At 39.4% G+C, this 16,473-nt stretch overlaps 3 protein-coding genes across 4 annotated transcripts in view; 2 read left to right on the top strand and 1 right to left on the bottom strand.

Moving 5' to 3' along the window:
- Positions 1-16,473, top strand: part of LOC134815044 (interferon-related developmental regulator 2-like) — a 49,480-nt gene that overhangs the window by 1,273 nt on the left and 31,734 nt on the right. The gene's annotated exons all lie outside the window — the stretch shown is intronic.
- LOC134815201 (CBY1-interacting BAR domain-containing protein 1-like) lies at positions 8,534-13,550 on the top strand. Of its 2 annotated transcripts, XR_010160225.1 has the most exons (6): positions 8,534-8,656; positions 9,321-9,484; positions 10,408-10,596; positions 10,724-10,873; positions 12,169-12,460; positions 12,517-13,148. XR_010160225.1 is itself a non-coding variant. In XM_063823713.1 (5 exons), the coding sequence occupies exons 1-5, from the start codon at positions 8,545-8,547 to the stop codon at positions 12,328-12,330; spliced, it is 777 nt and encodes a 258-aa protein (XP_063679783.1). In that variant the 5' UTR covers positions 8,534-8,544; the 3' UTR covers positions 12,331-13,550. The 2 variants fall into 2 exon arrangements, 1 of the variants encoding a protein (XP_063679783.1); XM_063823713.1 differs by having other exon boundaries at positions 12,169-13,550.
- Positions 14,641-16,473, bottom strand: part of LOC134815051 (uncharacterized) — a 64,336-nt gene continuing 62,503 nt past the window's right edge. Inside the window, exon 5 of the mRNA XM_063823509.1 lies at positions 14,641-14,811. Within this exon, the coding sequence (XP_063679579.1) occupies positions 14,728-14,811 (84 nt within the window). The 3' untranslated portion in view covers positions 14,641-14,727. The remainder of the gene's footprint in view (positions 14,812-16,473) is intronic.

The following is a 16,473-nucleotide window of genomic DNA, read 5'->3' as shown; positions in this document are numbered from 1 at the left end:
TGTCTCAAATTTCCTCCTGGGGAAACGTCGCGTTATTTTATAATACACTACTAAGATTCACTATGTTGTATGTGCTGCAGGCGCGCTTGTTTCACGAATGGCGCTAGGGCTTTGGTTATAAAGCAATAACTACGACTATAGACTTAAGACGCGTGTCGAGTTGGACTCATCGACGGTCTTATTTGTTATTTGTTATTTGAAACAAATATTGTAGGAGTATCACTTGTCCATTGTCTCAAATTGTGATCCTCATCGTCATTTCATTCAGTACGTACCGCGTGACAAAAGCCGCGATATGACCGCACGGCGGGTCCACAACGTGAAGCAAATTATTACCGATTAACAATTAAATTGTAGGTCTACAACCTACCAGGACGCGCGCCGAGTTGGACTGTGTGTAATATATGGAACAAATATTTTACGAGTATCACCCGTTAACAATTAAAGAGCTGCAAAATATTGCGCGCCGGGTCAATCCATTAACAATTGACGATGGACAGCAAATTTTCAATCTCAATTTTTCTTTTTCCACTTTTTCACCAAGGCCAACCAAAAAGCTAAGTCACCCTGGCGCGCAGCGCGAGCTTCATAATGCAATATTACGTGCAGAAACACAACAATTTTTGTTCAAAATTTCGTCAGGGGATTGATTGTTATTATATTTCAATTTTGGTTACAAACATTTTGAAAATTTTGAAAAATGCCAGCTGTGTTCTTCAAACGATTTTGAAATGACATAAAAGCTAACTGACAATGTCAATCTTTTGCAGCTCGGCGTGGCTCCGTGGTGCATCTTGCCGATCTAATAAAGGTGTGGTTGCGAGAAACATCATTGAATGCGCGGCGCGGCCCAGTAGTTCATCGCGCTACAAGTATAAATACAAAATGCAGTGATCATCCAAACATTAGTGAAGGTCATTGCATGTTGAACTCAAATCAAAACTCCATGGTCAATGGTTATGGTAAAGCATACAGCATCAATTAAGCTTGTCATACGTTGTATGACCCGCCGCGCACGAAGTGCGCGGCTCGCCCTGTATCGTCAGGACGATAGTGAAACGACCGTGCGCAGTGGAGGTCACAACGTGATACAAAATTAAGCATAGTCTATCGGGGTTTTAAATTTTTGACACGACTTTGTAGGTTTGTAACCTACCAAACGCACGCCGGGTTGGACTCGTCGACGGTCTTGTCGTCGACGGTCTTGTCGTCGACGGTCTTGTCACTTGTCGTCGACGGTCTTGTCGTCGACGGTCTTGTCGTCGACGGTTTTGTCGTCGACGGTCTTGTCGTCGACGGTCTAATATTTGAAACAAATATTTTACGAGTATCACCCGTTAAACACGACTGCACTCTTTCGTGTTTCGCGCACGCAGTCGTCTCACGTCGCAAAATTTAATTTTCGTGGTTATTCGCTGAAAATAATTATGCTCTATGCATGTGAACGACCCCTAACATGTAATGAAGTTTATTTTCCAAGTCGTGCGATTTCTATGTTCAATGGATTGTATTTTGAAGTGATGATATTACATAGTTTCGTTAATTTCGATATATAGTCTGAGGATGGATGTGATGTTGTCAAAGTAGTTTCATTTCTATACTACAACTTAATTGTTGATATGTTATACTGCTGCTATAAGAAGCGTTTCTTACCATTCTCCACTAAAATTTAAAAGCCCCACTTCTAGTTACAATAACAACCGAGAAACGCATCTCAGCCTTGCGACATTCAGTCTTCTGAAGGTCGTTTGTGTAAAGGATGAAGAGGGTAAGCCCCAGTGGCATAGCGAAGGGCCCCGCTGACCCTGCTGTATGGGGGCGGGGGGGGGCATCGAAGGGAAAAGGTAAGCCCTTGCCATTAGAGGCTCCAAAAAGGAGTATAAGCAGCTTTTACCCAATTCATTGTACGGGTTTCCCATTTACACCATACCATAGCATAGTACTTGAGAAGTTTGTCTAACAGAATTTCATGAATTCTGTTAGCATACATATTTCGAGCCTTGATCTCCTTGTTATGTTGTTAATAGCATCCTAATAAGAATTACAAAATGTCTGTATGGTAATTTTGACAAACCAACTTGGTTGATTTAAAAAAATTTAACACTTATTTTACTTTGGACATTCCACAGCCATATTAGTTACACTGGTGTAACCAGCCAATTACAGGAAACCAAAGGATTCAATCATACTTTAGGTCAGTGACGGTTAAGGTAGTGTGTACTTTCTTCACCCAAGACTTCACTGTAATGGGCAGCTCCTCATTTAACCCTCGCACCCCCGATTTCTTGAGCATTCGACTGAGTGGATCGGGGGGGGGGGGGCTGCATAGACTACTCAGGATCCTTTGCTGAGCATTGATGACGCTCACCCCACGGCTAGTGGCAGAGCAGAGAATCGAACCTGGTACCTCGAGAAATGCGAGACCGATTTACCAACTGAGGTCTGAGCCACTAAGCCATTTTATAGAATAACAGTTTTAATATTCAATAATGAGGCTGTAATCAATTTGTAGCCAATTGGATTAGTTTTAGTGACAAAGGGATCTTTCATATATTACCATATGATATGTTGGATTATAAGGAATTTAGTAATAAGGGAAAAAGGAGTTATGATAACCATCTATAAAGCTTTAATAAGACCTCATCTAGAGTATTGTGTCCAATTGTGGAATCCAGTTGCGGCTCATGGAAGTTGGGGGATTGTTTTGGAGCTGGAGAGCGTCCAGAGGCGGTTTACCCGTCTTATTAATGAGTTGGGTACTCTTCCTTACAGCTGTAGACTGGAAATTCTCAATTTGACATCGCTGGCAGAGCGGCGAATACGTGGGGACCTTATTGAAGCTTTAAAGGTAATTAATGGTTTGACCGAGTACGGCTCAGATTTGTTCAAAGTGAGCAGATCTGGTCTTAATCTTGTATCATTCAACAGATGTTGTAAGAGTATGGCAAAGATTAGGAATCTCTAAAGTTCATTTCTTCCAGAGCGAGTTATTCCTTACTGGAACAAACTCCCTCCAGATGTTAAGAACTCGGTGACTGTTTTAAGTTTTAAGATTAAATTAGAAGGGTTTAGGAAAGATATGATTTCTAAGGATATTTCTAATGATTCACATTTTTGGAATGTTTCAAATGAAGTATTAGGGAGAATTGAAGGACCTAGCTATGTTAGTAATAAAGAGAAGCATAACGATCATCTTTATTTCCACTCTTTTGTGGCAAAAAAGCGATTTATAAATCTTTATTCCACTGGGAAGTATGAATAGGGTTATATTTTGGGGATGCTTTTTGAATTTATTTTAAAAAATTTTTTAAATAAAGTTGTAGTTAATAATTTATTAATTTTGGTGGTAAGATATTTATATTTTTCCATATAGTGATTTGATACTTTGTAGACATGTGTGATGATGTTATGTCATAATTTTTACTTTACTTTACTTTACTTTAAAACCAAATTTGGATCATGTCCTTGGATTATTTTACACTTTTGAATACGTTTACATTTGCATAGCTCTCTTATCTAATATTTCTATTTGAGATAAGACTGGCTCATCACTGTGTGCGTGTAATTGTTCGACGGATTTTTACACACTATACACAATACAAGTACACGGAATCTGTAAACTATGTCAACTGTCATTCCAAATTTCGATGAAAAGATACGGCTTATTATTGGTAATCTTTTGAGTAAAGCAGATCCACTTTCCAAAACACTCCTGACTGCTTTTGACTCGTCTAAAGATGTGTCCGATAATCAGACTGTACTCGGTGGGCCCCGTTTTCAGTTAGCTACATTGAACGCTTGTGCTCTTTTTCTCAACATCAAAACCGAGGAGCCTAAAGGCAACCGTATATTTTCAAATAAGCCTTCACTTGCCAAGAGAATCATACTCGAGATTCAGTCACTGTACCCTGCCATCTGTCCGGATTGTGATATCGAATACTCGACTCAGTTTGATTCTGTTACAAAACCTGCCGCATGTTGCTTTCTTTGTTTGCAAGGCTGCCATGATTGTGATTCTTTTGAACCACGTGTGTCTTCAGCTACTTCTGTTTGGCTTTGCAAAGCATGTTATGAAACCAACATATCAAATCAGTCAAAGGCGAAATCCAAGGCCCCTAGTAAATTGGCCTCTAAACAGCAATCTGGTGCAAACACTCCATCTTCCCAGAACCAGAAAAAACAACATGTCTCCCTTGATCAAGATGAGCTTCAGAAAAAGCTTTCAATCGTCAAATCACAGGAAGATGAACAACATTCAGTAAATGACGATAAATCGCAGCTGCCCAATTTACGGCTTGATGAGATCTGCAGCTTGCTAAAACTTGGAAAATGCCCACACGGTGTCAGTGGTAAAACGCCAAGTAATGATCAATCAGCATGCAAAATGTTCCACCCTCCACGCTGCTCTAAGTTCATTAAAAATAGTACCCACAGAAAGTTTGGCTGTAGGCGTGGTGATAAATGCAAATTTTTTCATCCCCAACACTGTCCAACATCCTTGTCTGATAAGTCTTGTTACGATGAGGAATGCTTATTAGTTCACACTGTTGGTACTAAACGACACAAACCCAAGGAGCGTGATTCCTACAGAAGAGACATCTCTGATAACAGAACTTCCAATGATCAGAAAAATAAAGAGAATAACAACAATAAAAGGACGCGCTCTTCTTCTCAGTCTCATACTAAGTCAACACCCCATCATGAGAACAAGGATTTTTTAGAGATTCGATCCCTTCTGACGAACTTCCAGACCACTTTTCAGAAAGAGATCGAAAACATAAAATCCAGTATTGTGACTCAGGAGAACAGAATTGCCTCGCTCTTCCCCAGTGCCAACCAGCACATCATCAGGCAGTTCGTCCCTCACGGTCCTCCAAGCCAGAACATCATGTTCCAACATCCTGTTCCCCAGTTCCAACCGCAGAGTCGTTTTCCTCCTCCCCAAGCGAACTGGTCGAACATTCTAGCATCTGGCTGCTAAACATTCAATCATTTAACCCTAGCGCCCATAGCACCTCCAGATGGAAAGCCTCTTACCTTGAAGACGAATTAAGAAAGGAACAAGCCAAGAACCACACTGTTCCATTAATCGCCTTAACAGAGACATGGCTTAAGTCTTACATTGAGGATGCTCAACTTGAAATTCCGGGTTACTCTCTGTTCAGAAGTGATAGAGAAGCTAGGGTTGGAGGTGGAGTTTTACTTTATACACATGATGAACTCCCCATAACTAACGTCCAGACATATGATGATAGATACTGTCAGGCTTTGATGTGTACCAGCGAATCTGAAAAGTCAATCATTTGTGTTCTATATCGCCCGCCCGAGTGTCCAGTTCCCAGTTTTAAATCATGTTTGGACTTCATTGACCAGTACATTGCCAGTGGCGATGGCGAATACCGGCTATCACTTCTTGGAGACTTTAATATTCCCCTCATTGGCTGGTCCACTAATTCTATCTTACCCGGTGGTTCCTCATGTTCAACTTACAGTGCAGCTCTTTTACTTGACTTCATGTCTGAGAATCTATGTACTCAACATGTGCTGGAACCCACCCGACTCAGAAATGTATTAGATCTGTACATTTCAAACTCAGAGGATCTAGTTTCTCACGTCTCTATTTCGGACACTCCACTATCAGATCACAGACGTGTAGAGATATTTTTGTCTTACAATCCTTGTTCTCCTACTCATTCAGATCCTCCGGATTTCATTGATTCTTCGTTTAGAAGCTTAGACTTTAATAAAGCAGATTTTTCATCGATCAATGACATGCTCTCATCTGTTGACTGGGCTCAACTCATCAACCTTTGCGACAAAGAGGATTTTCCAGAGCTATTCACTCTTATTACTCTACAAATCTGCCAGATTGGCTGTCCGAAGAAGATCCCTCCCAAAACCCAAACTCGCTCATCTGTGCGCATCCCCTCTCGCAGAAAACGAAAGCTTCAAACCCAGCTAGAGGCTGCAAAAATTAATCCTCATAGCCCTCCCACACAGATTGAATCTTTGAACCGGAAACTTGCTCTCGCTCATATGGATATTCGTGATGCCATCAACCAGGATCTCCTGTACCGTGAACAGCAAGCCGTAAGCAAGGTAAAAGAAAATCCCAAGTATTTCTATAGTTACGCTAAGAAATTTTCGAAGAAGAAAAGCAACATCAGCATGCTTTTTGATGGAAACGGTGCCATCAAATCAAATCCAAAAGATATTGCCAACCTCTTGCAGAATCAGTTCTTGTCAGTATTCAGTGATCCTTCGAAAACTCGGATCGACTCTGCTTCTTTCAGTCCCCCTCCAATCAAGCATCCTTTTACTGACGATATGCTGAATTTCTCCGTGGACGACATCATTAAGGCCATTGAAGACATCAAACCTAATGCTGCATCAGGTCCTGACGAAATTCCAGTCACCCTTCTCAAGAACTGCAAGAAAGCCCTAGCAGAACCAATGCACATCATCTGGTCCCGCTCTTTAGTTACTGGGGAGGTCCCTAGTTTCTATAAGTTCTCACACGTATTTCCTCTCCACAAGAAGGATAGTCGAGCCAAACCAGCTAACTACCGACCTATATCACTCACCTCTCATGTGGTTAAAGTATACGAGAGGGTGATAAGAAAAAAGCTGGTAAACTATTTGGAGATCAACAACCTCATATGTAGTAAGCAGCACGGATTTAGATCTGGCCGGAGTTGCCTTACTCAACTTCTCCACCATTTTGATGACGTTTTGGATTCTCTGAGCAACAATTCAGATTTTGATTCAATATACCTCGACTATGCCAAGGCTTTCGATAAAGTCGATCACAAACTCCTACTGAGAAAGCTCCAACTCTATGGAATCCATCCTAAAATCATAAAGTGGATAGAATCTTTCCTCTCAGACCGGAAACAAGCAGTTGTTGTTGACGGTCATCTGTCCATCCTTGCACTGATAATCAGCGGAGTTCCACAAGGTACTGTTTTGGGGCCGATCCTTTTCTTGATTTTTATCAATGATATCGAACATTGTATCATGCACTCTATAATTCGATGTTTTGCTGATGACACTCGCATATCCATTGCTATCAAATCGGAGCATGACGTCAAGCTCCTCCAAGAAGATCTGCAAAATGTCATTGACTGGTCTGAAAGAAATAATATGGCCCTTCACAAAGACAAATTTGAGTACATGTGTCATAAATTCAACCACCAATATGTACTATCTGAACTTCCATTTGTGGTTGAACACTATCAATACTCAGTTTCCAAAGACACTATACTTGAGCCAATACATCAGCTCAGGGATTTAGGCGTCATAGTGTCAAGTGATCTCTCTTGGTCCCCTCACATACGAGCCATTGCAGATAAAGCTCGCCAAAAAGCATCATGGGTTCTCAGTGTATTTCACACACGATCTCACTCCATCATGCTGACGCTATACAAATCAATGGTTCGAAGTCTGATTGAATATTGCTGTCCATTATGGCATCCCTCAAAAATCAGCGATATCCAAGAACTGGAGAGTGTACAGAAAGCATTCACCGCCAGAATATCAGGAATGCGCGATCTCCACTACTGGGATCGCCTGGTCTATCTATCTCTGATGTCTCTTCAACGAAGGCGGGAGCGATTCATCATTCTCCATATGTGGAAAATCCTCCACGGAAAGACCAGCAATGATCTGAACGTTCTATTTGTTTCACGCCCAAGGCTTGGAAACCTTGCAGTAATTCCATCAAAACGTAGAACCAGTTCAACAGCAAACCTCACCTTGTTTGACAACTCATTTGCAGTTCAGGGACCTAAATTGTGGAATGCAATCCCCTACCATCTGAATGTCATTCAAGATCTAGAGCACTTCAAAGATAAGCTCACAAAGTTCATGTTGTCTCTCCCTGATAAGCCGCCGATCAGGGGATATACTCCTCCAAATACGAACTCTCTGCTGTGCTGGCGCAACGAGCGAGACTCTACTTCGCTATGGGGTGGTCAGAAGATGTGATGGCCCCGTCAAGTCTTGACGAAACTCAACATAGGTCACATAGGTAGGTCACATGTCCTTCAATGTCACCAACATGGCCATATTGACCAATATTGGACGACTTTAACACATTGGTCACAGTAAACTTTAGAAGATAATGGCTCTTTGCTTCATATCATTGCCTTATTGAAAACCTCAAAACTATACGCTGTTTTTATTTTTAAATAGTAAATAATATATGCTCAACTAGGCAATACTCTGTAGAAACTTAACTAGGGTTTGTTCACATTAACCAGGTATTGCAGGGAGTTGTTCGAGGGATTTCGAAAACTTGCCCTGATTAAACTAAAAGAGTCGTTCACATATAATTTTTGGCAATTCTTACCCCCTCCGTAATCAACCATAATAAAGACCCAACACCCCCTTCTCCTATCAGTATTACGAAATGAAGACCTGACCCTCCCCAACCCCCCCCCCTCCCTCATCTGATTACGTAATATATGTGAACAACCCTTATCAGCTAATTAGTAATTAAATTTGATTGTTGATTTTATCAGCCTTTATTTAAATAGCAGCACCATGAGCAAGAAACAGACAGCGAAAGAGGAGAGTCCTCTGAAGTCTTACGCACTCATGATAACATCTACAGACATTATGTTCCAGAAAATCAGTGAATCTCTCACTGCATCAGGTTAATAACTTCTGCAAAGTGTTATTAGCGTTAAAAGATACACCAAGGATATTGTTAGTACAGGATGTACTTTTTGAATAACTTATCCATTTGTCTAAGCTTCATTCTGTATAAAAAGTTAAGTGTTTAAGTTAAAATATGCATCAAGGTAATTACAACATTGTGCACTGTGCACTGGTACGTGGGTATTCAGATACATGCTGCCATTGTATCAAATACAAAGGGTTACGCTTAATAAATTATATACATCGCTCTATACATCACAGCCCCCCTGTAGCTGATCTTACTATACTAGTATTCAAATTGCAGGGAGCTACATAGAATATAGATCCCTTTCTCGTATTACTGTGAAATATAATATCACAATAGAGGTAGATCCTTGCAAAGTTCTGTTAATTCCAGCATTAAGTAGAATAGATACTGTAGCTTGGCTAAACTAATTGATTTAAATCACATTGTTGGCATTGTATGTTGAAATTGAATCAGGGGTGAACAATGACAGAAGTTGCAGAGGGTCCCCAATGTCCCTGTGTAAACATTGGGGACACAATACAAGTCAAATAAGAACAGGGGTAATAAGAGGTTCACACGTGACACAAACTAACCAATCAGAACACATTATTCACACCACGTGTACTCTTGCTAACTCTCAGCACCATTTCAGCAACATCAGCGTCAGCGGCTCGTGATAAGGCGGACAGTTTTAACATATGTCTCTCTGAGTACTCTGTGAAGGAAAATAAGGCAATCAGAGGAGAACTTGTGGATTATTGTGAGTGTTTGAAGGCTGTGGAGGACAAGAAGCAACAAACTATTGAAACTATTACAGTAAGTGTTTTCAGGGGCCATTTAACTAATTATTTAGAATGATATAACACGTAATCCGTTTAATCCCGACTCCAATCTTTTAGATGTTCAAGGTTATACAAGAGGTTTATTTGCGTGCTATTAAAGAAATCTGTTTTGTAAAAGTTAGGTCTGCCAGTTGTTTTTACAATCTCGCTCACAATCGCTCCTCAAGATCTGCATAATTCTTGTATAATTCTATTGTTTGTGTAATTTTCAATCTAAACAGTTTTAACTTAGAATCACTATACAATTTTGTCCCGATTAGATACGATATGATAAGCAAAATTACCGGCAATTTTAATGGTGACTGTGATTTATTTCATTGACTGTGGCAGAAATACGTTACAGAAGTCGGAAATCAGTTGATATAAAGTATAATTTTGAAGACCAGCTCACTCAATATTATCAGAGTTAACTATCTTAGCATTTATCACAGTCACTATCAGACACAATATTAGCTCATCCACAGAGCTTAATGAGGAGCATGCCTAACATAGCAGTTAACATAACTCATTCCAGTAGGAGTAACATCAAACAATGTGCAAATTCCTCGAGCCAGGAAAATACACTCAAATTATCAGCCTGATATTTCTAATTAGCTCTCACAGTATGAGCTCTACTGAGAATTAAAATATTTCATTTTCCGTGCAAGCAATTACACTAATTATCAAAAAGGTTCTTTGTAATAGTGATATATCATTTAGGTACTATAGTTATATAATATAGATTATAAACAATTATCAGCTTTTATGTCTGCACGGGATATTTTGAAAAAAACTCATTCAGTAGTTGGTAGAATGTTACGAATATTTAGCTCTCTGCAACAACTACTGCGAAAGTGCGATAATAACGGTAATTATAGAGTTTAATTCCTATTAATTATGACATGACGTTATTTTCAGGAGAAGTTGAAACCGGCCTGTGACCGGTGGAAAGCAATCTGCAGTGAAGTACACTCCGCTCTGAAAACTTTATGTTTAGCGCGTGATAAAGATGTTGCAGCCGTGAGAAAACTTGAGAAAACGAAATGTAAAGAGGGGAGCAAGAAAGCAGAGCAGGTGGCACTGGATCTGGCTAACAAACAAACAGAGGTTAGAGCTTCTTATATACTGGGTCTGAGATGCGGTATAATATTAATAGAGCATATTATCTTTAATACTTATAAATAGAGGCTAATAGTTTGCTAATTAACTAATGGTTTGCTAATTAATGTTTCAGTTAGCAACAAAGAACGCAGAAATATTGGCGCTAATGCAGCAGTTTCACACTCAGAAACTGAACGATTACAAGGCAGTACTTTCTACTTATGCACAGGTTCAGATGCTTTATCACTCGCGAGCTTTAGAGTTCTACACGCGGGGCTATCAGGTGTGTTTCATTAAATAGCATGTTTTATTTAATTGTAAAATGTAAACCTAATAATTTTATTTGAGCTGCAAAGGAATCCCTCCAATTACTCATCATATCTGGTGTTTCGGTGTACCTAATTTTGTTTACACTCAGACTGAGTGTAAACTGAGTGACTTGTCGAGTCACTTGTCAAGGCACGACAGGTCTTTCGGCTAATTTTCTTTGTAATGAAATTATGCACTACTTTCTGTAACAATTTGAAAGTTTATTGATAAAAAGTAATTGGACGCTTGGTTTCCATCCAATGAAACCCAGTACTGCGAGTTGTATCATATCAGCACATCGAGCTAAAAAGATAATTTGAATGTTCAAGGTATTTGTTGAGCGTTGAAGGTACCTTAAGTCATGAGTAGGTATCTAAGTTCGTATAGTTAGCCGAATAACTTGTTGAAAATATAGTGCAGTAAATGTCATGGAATGTGGATACCGGATATACCATTAATTATAGTGGTAGAAAGCTGAAACCTCTCTTATAAATCTTAACTTTTCTCATGATCGAGCGTTCTCTTGATGTTCTGCCTTCCCAAATATCCCAAGTTTCCATCAACCTTCAGAAAACATGGATTTTTGGGTCAAACTGAAGAATAACCCAGTGGCGCATCTCAACAAGTAGAACTGAGAAAAACAATTCAAAACATGAAGACACTAAAACTTCGCACTCATCTAATGTGACAGCTACACTGTTACTACTTCTTAACCTTCACTGTTTCCTTTTTTCTAGATAGACATAGTTTAGTTCAGGGGATCTTTCACATGTTACATAAGAGAGCTTACTACAGTTGTGTAAAATGGCTTGCGGAGGGACAGGAGAGGGCCTGGGTCTAGAGTGGCCAAATTCGACTTAACTAATATGTGAACAATCTCTATGGTAGAAGAATGTTCCCACGAAGGAATCATTATATCATGACCGGATGACAATTATAGCATATTTACATGTAAACAAGAGGTCACGTGTACACTGTTCACATTTAGTGTGTACGATCCTCTGTATAGTGTATATGTGCATTAAACTGGTTAGTGGGCCTTATTAAAATCAAACTCTCATAACTAAGCTGTGATACGCTGCTAACATCTACCTGTAAATTAGCTAATTAAGTATCCAGGGCCTGTTTAAGAGCCAGTCATGAAGCACCATGTCACATTAGTTGCATTCCTTACATTATCAATCTGAAATTTAACCCTCCCTCACTCACTCTATTTAAATAATGATATCACAGATGTTTTATAATGTGATAATATGAACTTGTTTTCAGGATATGATGGATATTCAAGATGATGAGTATATAGAGACAGTACTTAACGAAACCACGCCGGCAGGACTGTGTTTATCACAATCAGTTCCACAACACATGAACACCAGTTACTCTGGCGGCACTCCTAATCAGAGCCAGGAACAGTTAAACATGACCAAATAATTGATTGTTAATTAATTGACTTATAATTGGCGGATTGATTGTATTATTTGCTAATTGATTTATTTACACTGTTAAATTAATATTCCTGTCACACAGCTTCTATAGGGAGTTGTAAGGAAAAGCTTTGTAGGTACTGTTTAGATATTAGGTTTAATATTAATAACATCTGGAAAGAAAGAGAGAGAGTTGTTGATACAATGCATGTTTTATATCTTACAGGAGTTTTTCTTGTAGTGGTATACATATTATTGTCCGCCCCTTCGTTTTTATCGTATAACAGGATGGTTTTTGAAACTTTGCCAAATAGCGAGTAAATACGGTGTTGACTTCTTATTTTATGACTGCATATATTTTTATTTGAATCATTAATACGTTAGATTAGTTTATTAGAGGTTTATTTTTTGCTTTTTTGGAGCCCAAACTGTATTTAAATATATTATTGCATTGTAACGTTACATTTATTATCGTTTTATAGTATTTTTGAGGATGTGCCTGTGCCGTTTTGTTTCATGTAGATTGAGTTACCGTAGTCAGATAGTTGTATGCTATATTTAAATGGTGTTATGTGCTATTTATTTGTACACATTAAGTCAAGCACTTTCTTCTAGGTTTCGGACAAAACTTTAACACTTACGTTCTTATTTCAAGCAGTACTCTTTAGAATTCAGAATATTGTTGACACGATATCAGTTTTGAAAAAGAATGCAATCTAAGAACTAAGTGACTCTATCTCTATTATCTTGGGGACTACGGTAACTCATTTTGTGCATGCAGTTTGTGAATGTGTTGATTTATTCAAAATTTTAATAGCTAGCTGTAAAAAGGTCTCTTTGCTTTGCCCAAGTTTTCCCAAGGTCAGTTAATCTAATTTCCTCATACTACTGTTATCTTAATCTACTCAAACTTTGACCGTGTGATGGGTCTATAAATAGGCTGCAGCTGATGTTGCATTTTATTGGGTGCTATCAACAGGATTTAATTTCACAGAGCCCGAGTGTGGGGCCATTGTCACAACCTCTAATATATGGACAGTCAGAGAGTTCTTTTATCAATGTAACATTGTGGAGATTGTATTAAAAGTTAGCTCTCTAAGGTCATAATTCTCTATGACTACAGGTAAGCACGAGATTGCAGTTGTATTGACACTGAAATAATCTTTTACAATTTTGATTTCGTCCATCGCTGATGATATAGGTAAGTATGATAATATGGTAACTTGGAAAACAACAGACGTTTAAATTGTTGAGTATGAAACACGCGAGATATAGAACTGTGTACTTTTTTCAGTGTCAACAGCTAGTACGGGATACGCGCGCTGCCGTCTGCGCGGGTGGACTGTTCGTAATATTTAATTTACTGGGCGATCATATTTGATTCTTGTAGCGCGATGCACTACTGGGTCGCGCGCGCATCAATAATCAAGCATCAAATAATGCTTCTCGCAACCACGTATGCAGATCGGCGAGATGCGAAGGTGGAAGGATTGACATCGTGAATCAATTTGATTCACGATGTCAATCCTTCGCATCTCGCCGATCTTGGATCTGTGGTTGCGAGAAGCATTATTGGATGCGCGCGCGACCCAGTAGTGCATCGCGCTACAACGATCATACATATGATTGTATTATAATAACAGATTCCGCCGCATAGCAGCTCCAATCTGTTAATATGAACAGAAAAAGCTGGAGTTCTTCATATCAGGTAAGTTATTATTTAAATTGGCAATATTGGCCGCACGGCCTGGCTTCGATCCCACCCTGATGTTGGAAGGCGCTCGTGACTATTTTTCAGGGGGTCCAACCTGAATTTATTGTGAAACCTGCTTTCAAGATAGCATGGCAGTTGATCAACAAACCAGAAATCATGACGGAACTTAATTATTAGAGGGGTCGCGGACTCCATGCATACCATATCATTTAGTCTATTTTTGGCTCAATCATACCAAATCACCTCAACATGCCCAAAACCCAGATTTTGGCTGCTTAACTTGTACATTTGACATTTTAACTAGTTTCTTGAACATGTATAGAAAAAGGCTTAGTTGGCCAAAAACCAAATGCCAATATTTGGGCACACGCACATACAGATAACAAGTGAAAAGATTGGTAATAATATAATTCAGGCGGAGGTTGACAACGAATTAAAAATGCAATTGTTTTTTAGCAGTAGTAATCTTATTATCTGTTACTGTCCTATTTTAAAATCACTAGACCAAATCTTTTACTACAAAAAACTGATTGAGCATCGCTTTTGGCTTTGCGATAAGTTTATTTTACGAATGAATTATTTTCCATTTTTCCAAATTACCCAGTGAACACAATGTACAAAATAATTTAAATGATCAACTCCTGACTCCTATTAACAATCCATGTAGTCTCAATGACAATAGTTTTATCTTTATTCGATATCTTCTGGGCGCTTGAGGTTCTTGTAACGATCCTTAAATCCGTCTCTCATTGTGGGGGTCACGTTCCAAGGCATCTGAAGTGCAGAAAATTAGTTTAAAATATTATGTCTGAATAATCAGGTTAACAGCACCAGCAGTTATGTTATCAATCTAACAAGCAGCTTCTTGTGTTACCATCCTCTTTTCAATCTTATGTTCTACAGATGTATGATAAAACACATAGTTTAGCTGTGCAATTCGTGTAATATTAAGAGGCAGTAAAACTATTAATATTGTTATATAGTAGTGCTGAAGGTATTAATAGTATTCATTTGTTATTTTTCTGTGGCCTCTGCCTCAGCTACATACGGAGATGGTCAAGTCCTCGATCGACGCGCGCATGTAAGACGCGCAAATGCAGTAGGTCTACATAAATTGTGATTTGTACTACAGATTCAATGTCGCCGCAGCGAGAAACTTGTCGAAACTCATCATCATTCTAGACTTTTCATAAAAGAGTGCTGGAAGGTGCCGGGTCTCATTATATTTTACTTTTGAATAAATCAATAATAAAGAAGAGCGTAGAATGTCTACACACTACATCGATATCGATGCCCATGATGCTGAGGAATACAATGGGGTTGATCATGAATATAACGAAAGATTTGATGATTCGGTCAACCGAATATAGTCGGTGACTGATTATTTGATGATTCGGTAGACCGAATATATTCGGTGATTCGGTATTTGGTTACCGAATATTCAAAGATTTGGTCAACCGAATATATTCGATAATTCGGTGACCGAATATTCAAAGAGGCTGTAGGACTATTGAGCGGAGGACTGTTGAGCGTAGGACTGTAGGTCGGTGAAGGTCGGCAGTAGGACTGTAGAGCGGTGTCAAATCGCCAGGGTAGGACTCTAGAGCGGCCGCCCTTATAGATCTCACAACATGAGGACTTTAGAGCGGTACGATCCTAAAATGAGGACTGTAGAGCGGCAGTGGCGTAACATTGCCTGTTGGCGCCCCCCTGCCGAAAAAAGCGCCCCCCTGTTGGCGCCCCCTCCCCTTTTGGTGCCCCTCCCTAAAATTGAACAAGTTAGGTAATTTTAAAGAATACGCCGGTAAAATCTGTAAAAAAGTGTGTATCTAGAGCAAAACGCGCAGTTTTGCTAGTACTTTAGTTAAGTTTTCGAAATTGTCCCACATTCAAACGACGATTTGGCGCCCCCCTAAGACGGCGCCCCCCTGCACAGCGGGGTCAGCAGGGCCTTTCGTTACGCCACTGTAGAGCGGTGGACTGTTGAGCGGTGGACTGTAGGCCGGTGAAGGTCGGAAGTAGGACTGTAGAGCGGCCCTCCCTTATAGATCCCATAACATGAGGACTCTAGAGCGGTACCCTCCTATAACATGAGGACTCTATAGCGGTTGAAAATTTGAAGATTGAACACTCAACGAAGCTAAGTTATACATTGTAACTCGTGATTGATTATGGTCATGACATTCTAGGATGATAACTTTATTAAAGAGTCATGGAGTTAATGAACATTTTCATTTACTTATTATAAATATTTCATTACTAATATTATAGTGTAACTTAATTTAAGATTATTGGTCGGTCTCAACGTCTTCCAAATGATTGAAATATTCCCCTGCTACTCGAAAATGTAAAACGTGTCTTTGGTATTTTAGTGAACTGTTCGTATCAATGTGATTTCGCTAAGCAGAGTACCGATCAAGTTCGTGCAGATCATTT

The sequence above is a fragment of the Bolinopsis microptera genome, chromosome 5 (assembly GCF_026151205.1).
Source record: "Bolinopsis microptera isolate Bmic1 chromosome 5, MBARI_Bmic_1.0, whole genome shotgun sequence".
Classification (NCBI taxonomy): Eukaryota; Metazoa; Ctenophora; class Tentaculata; order Lobata; family Bolinopsidae; genus Bolinopsis; species Bolinopsis microptera.
The sequence above is the reverse complement of the archived record's forward strand: the minus strand, read 5'-3'. Positions and strand labels throughout refer to the sequence as shown.

Bases quoted from the DNA above. Each gene is read 5' to 3' on its own strand.
- LOC134815201 (XM_063823713.1), top strand. From the start codon at position 8,545: ATGAGCAAGAAACAGACAGCGAAAGAGGAGAGTCCTCTGAAGTCTTAC. The intron at 9,485-10,407 runs GTAAGTGTTTTC...CGTTATTTTCAG, and splicing joins AAACTATTGAAACTATTACA to GAGAAGTTGAAACCGGCCTG. The intron at 10,874-12,168 runs GTGTGTTTCATT...ACTTGTTTTCAG, and splicing joins TCTACACGCGGGGCTATCAG to GATATGATGGATATTCAAGA.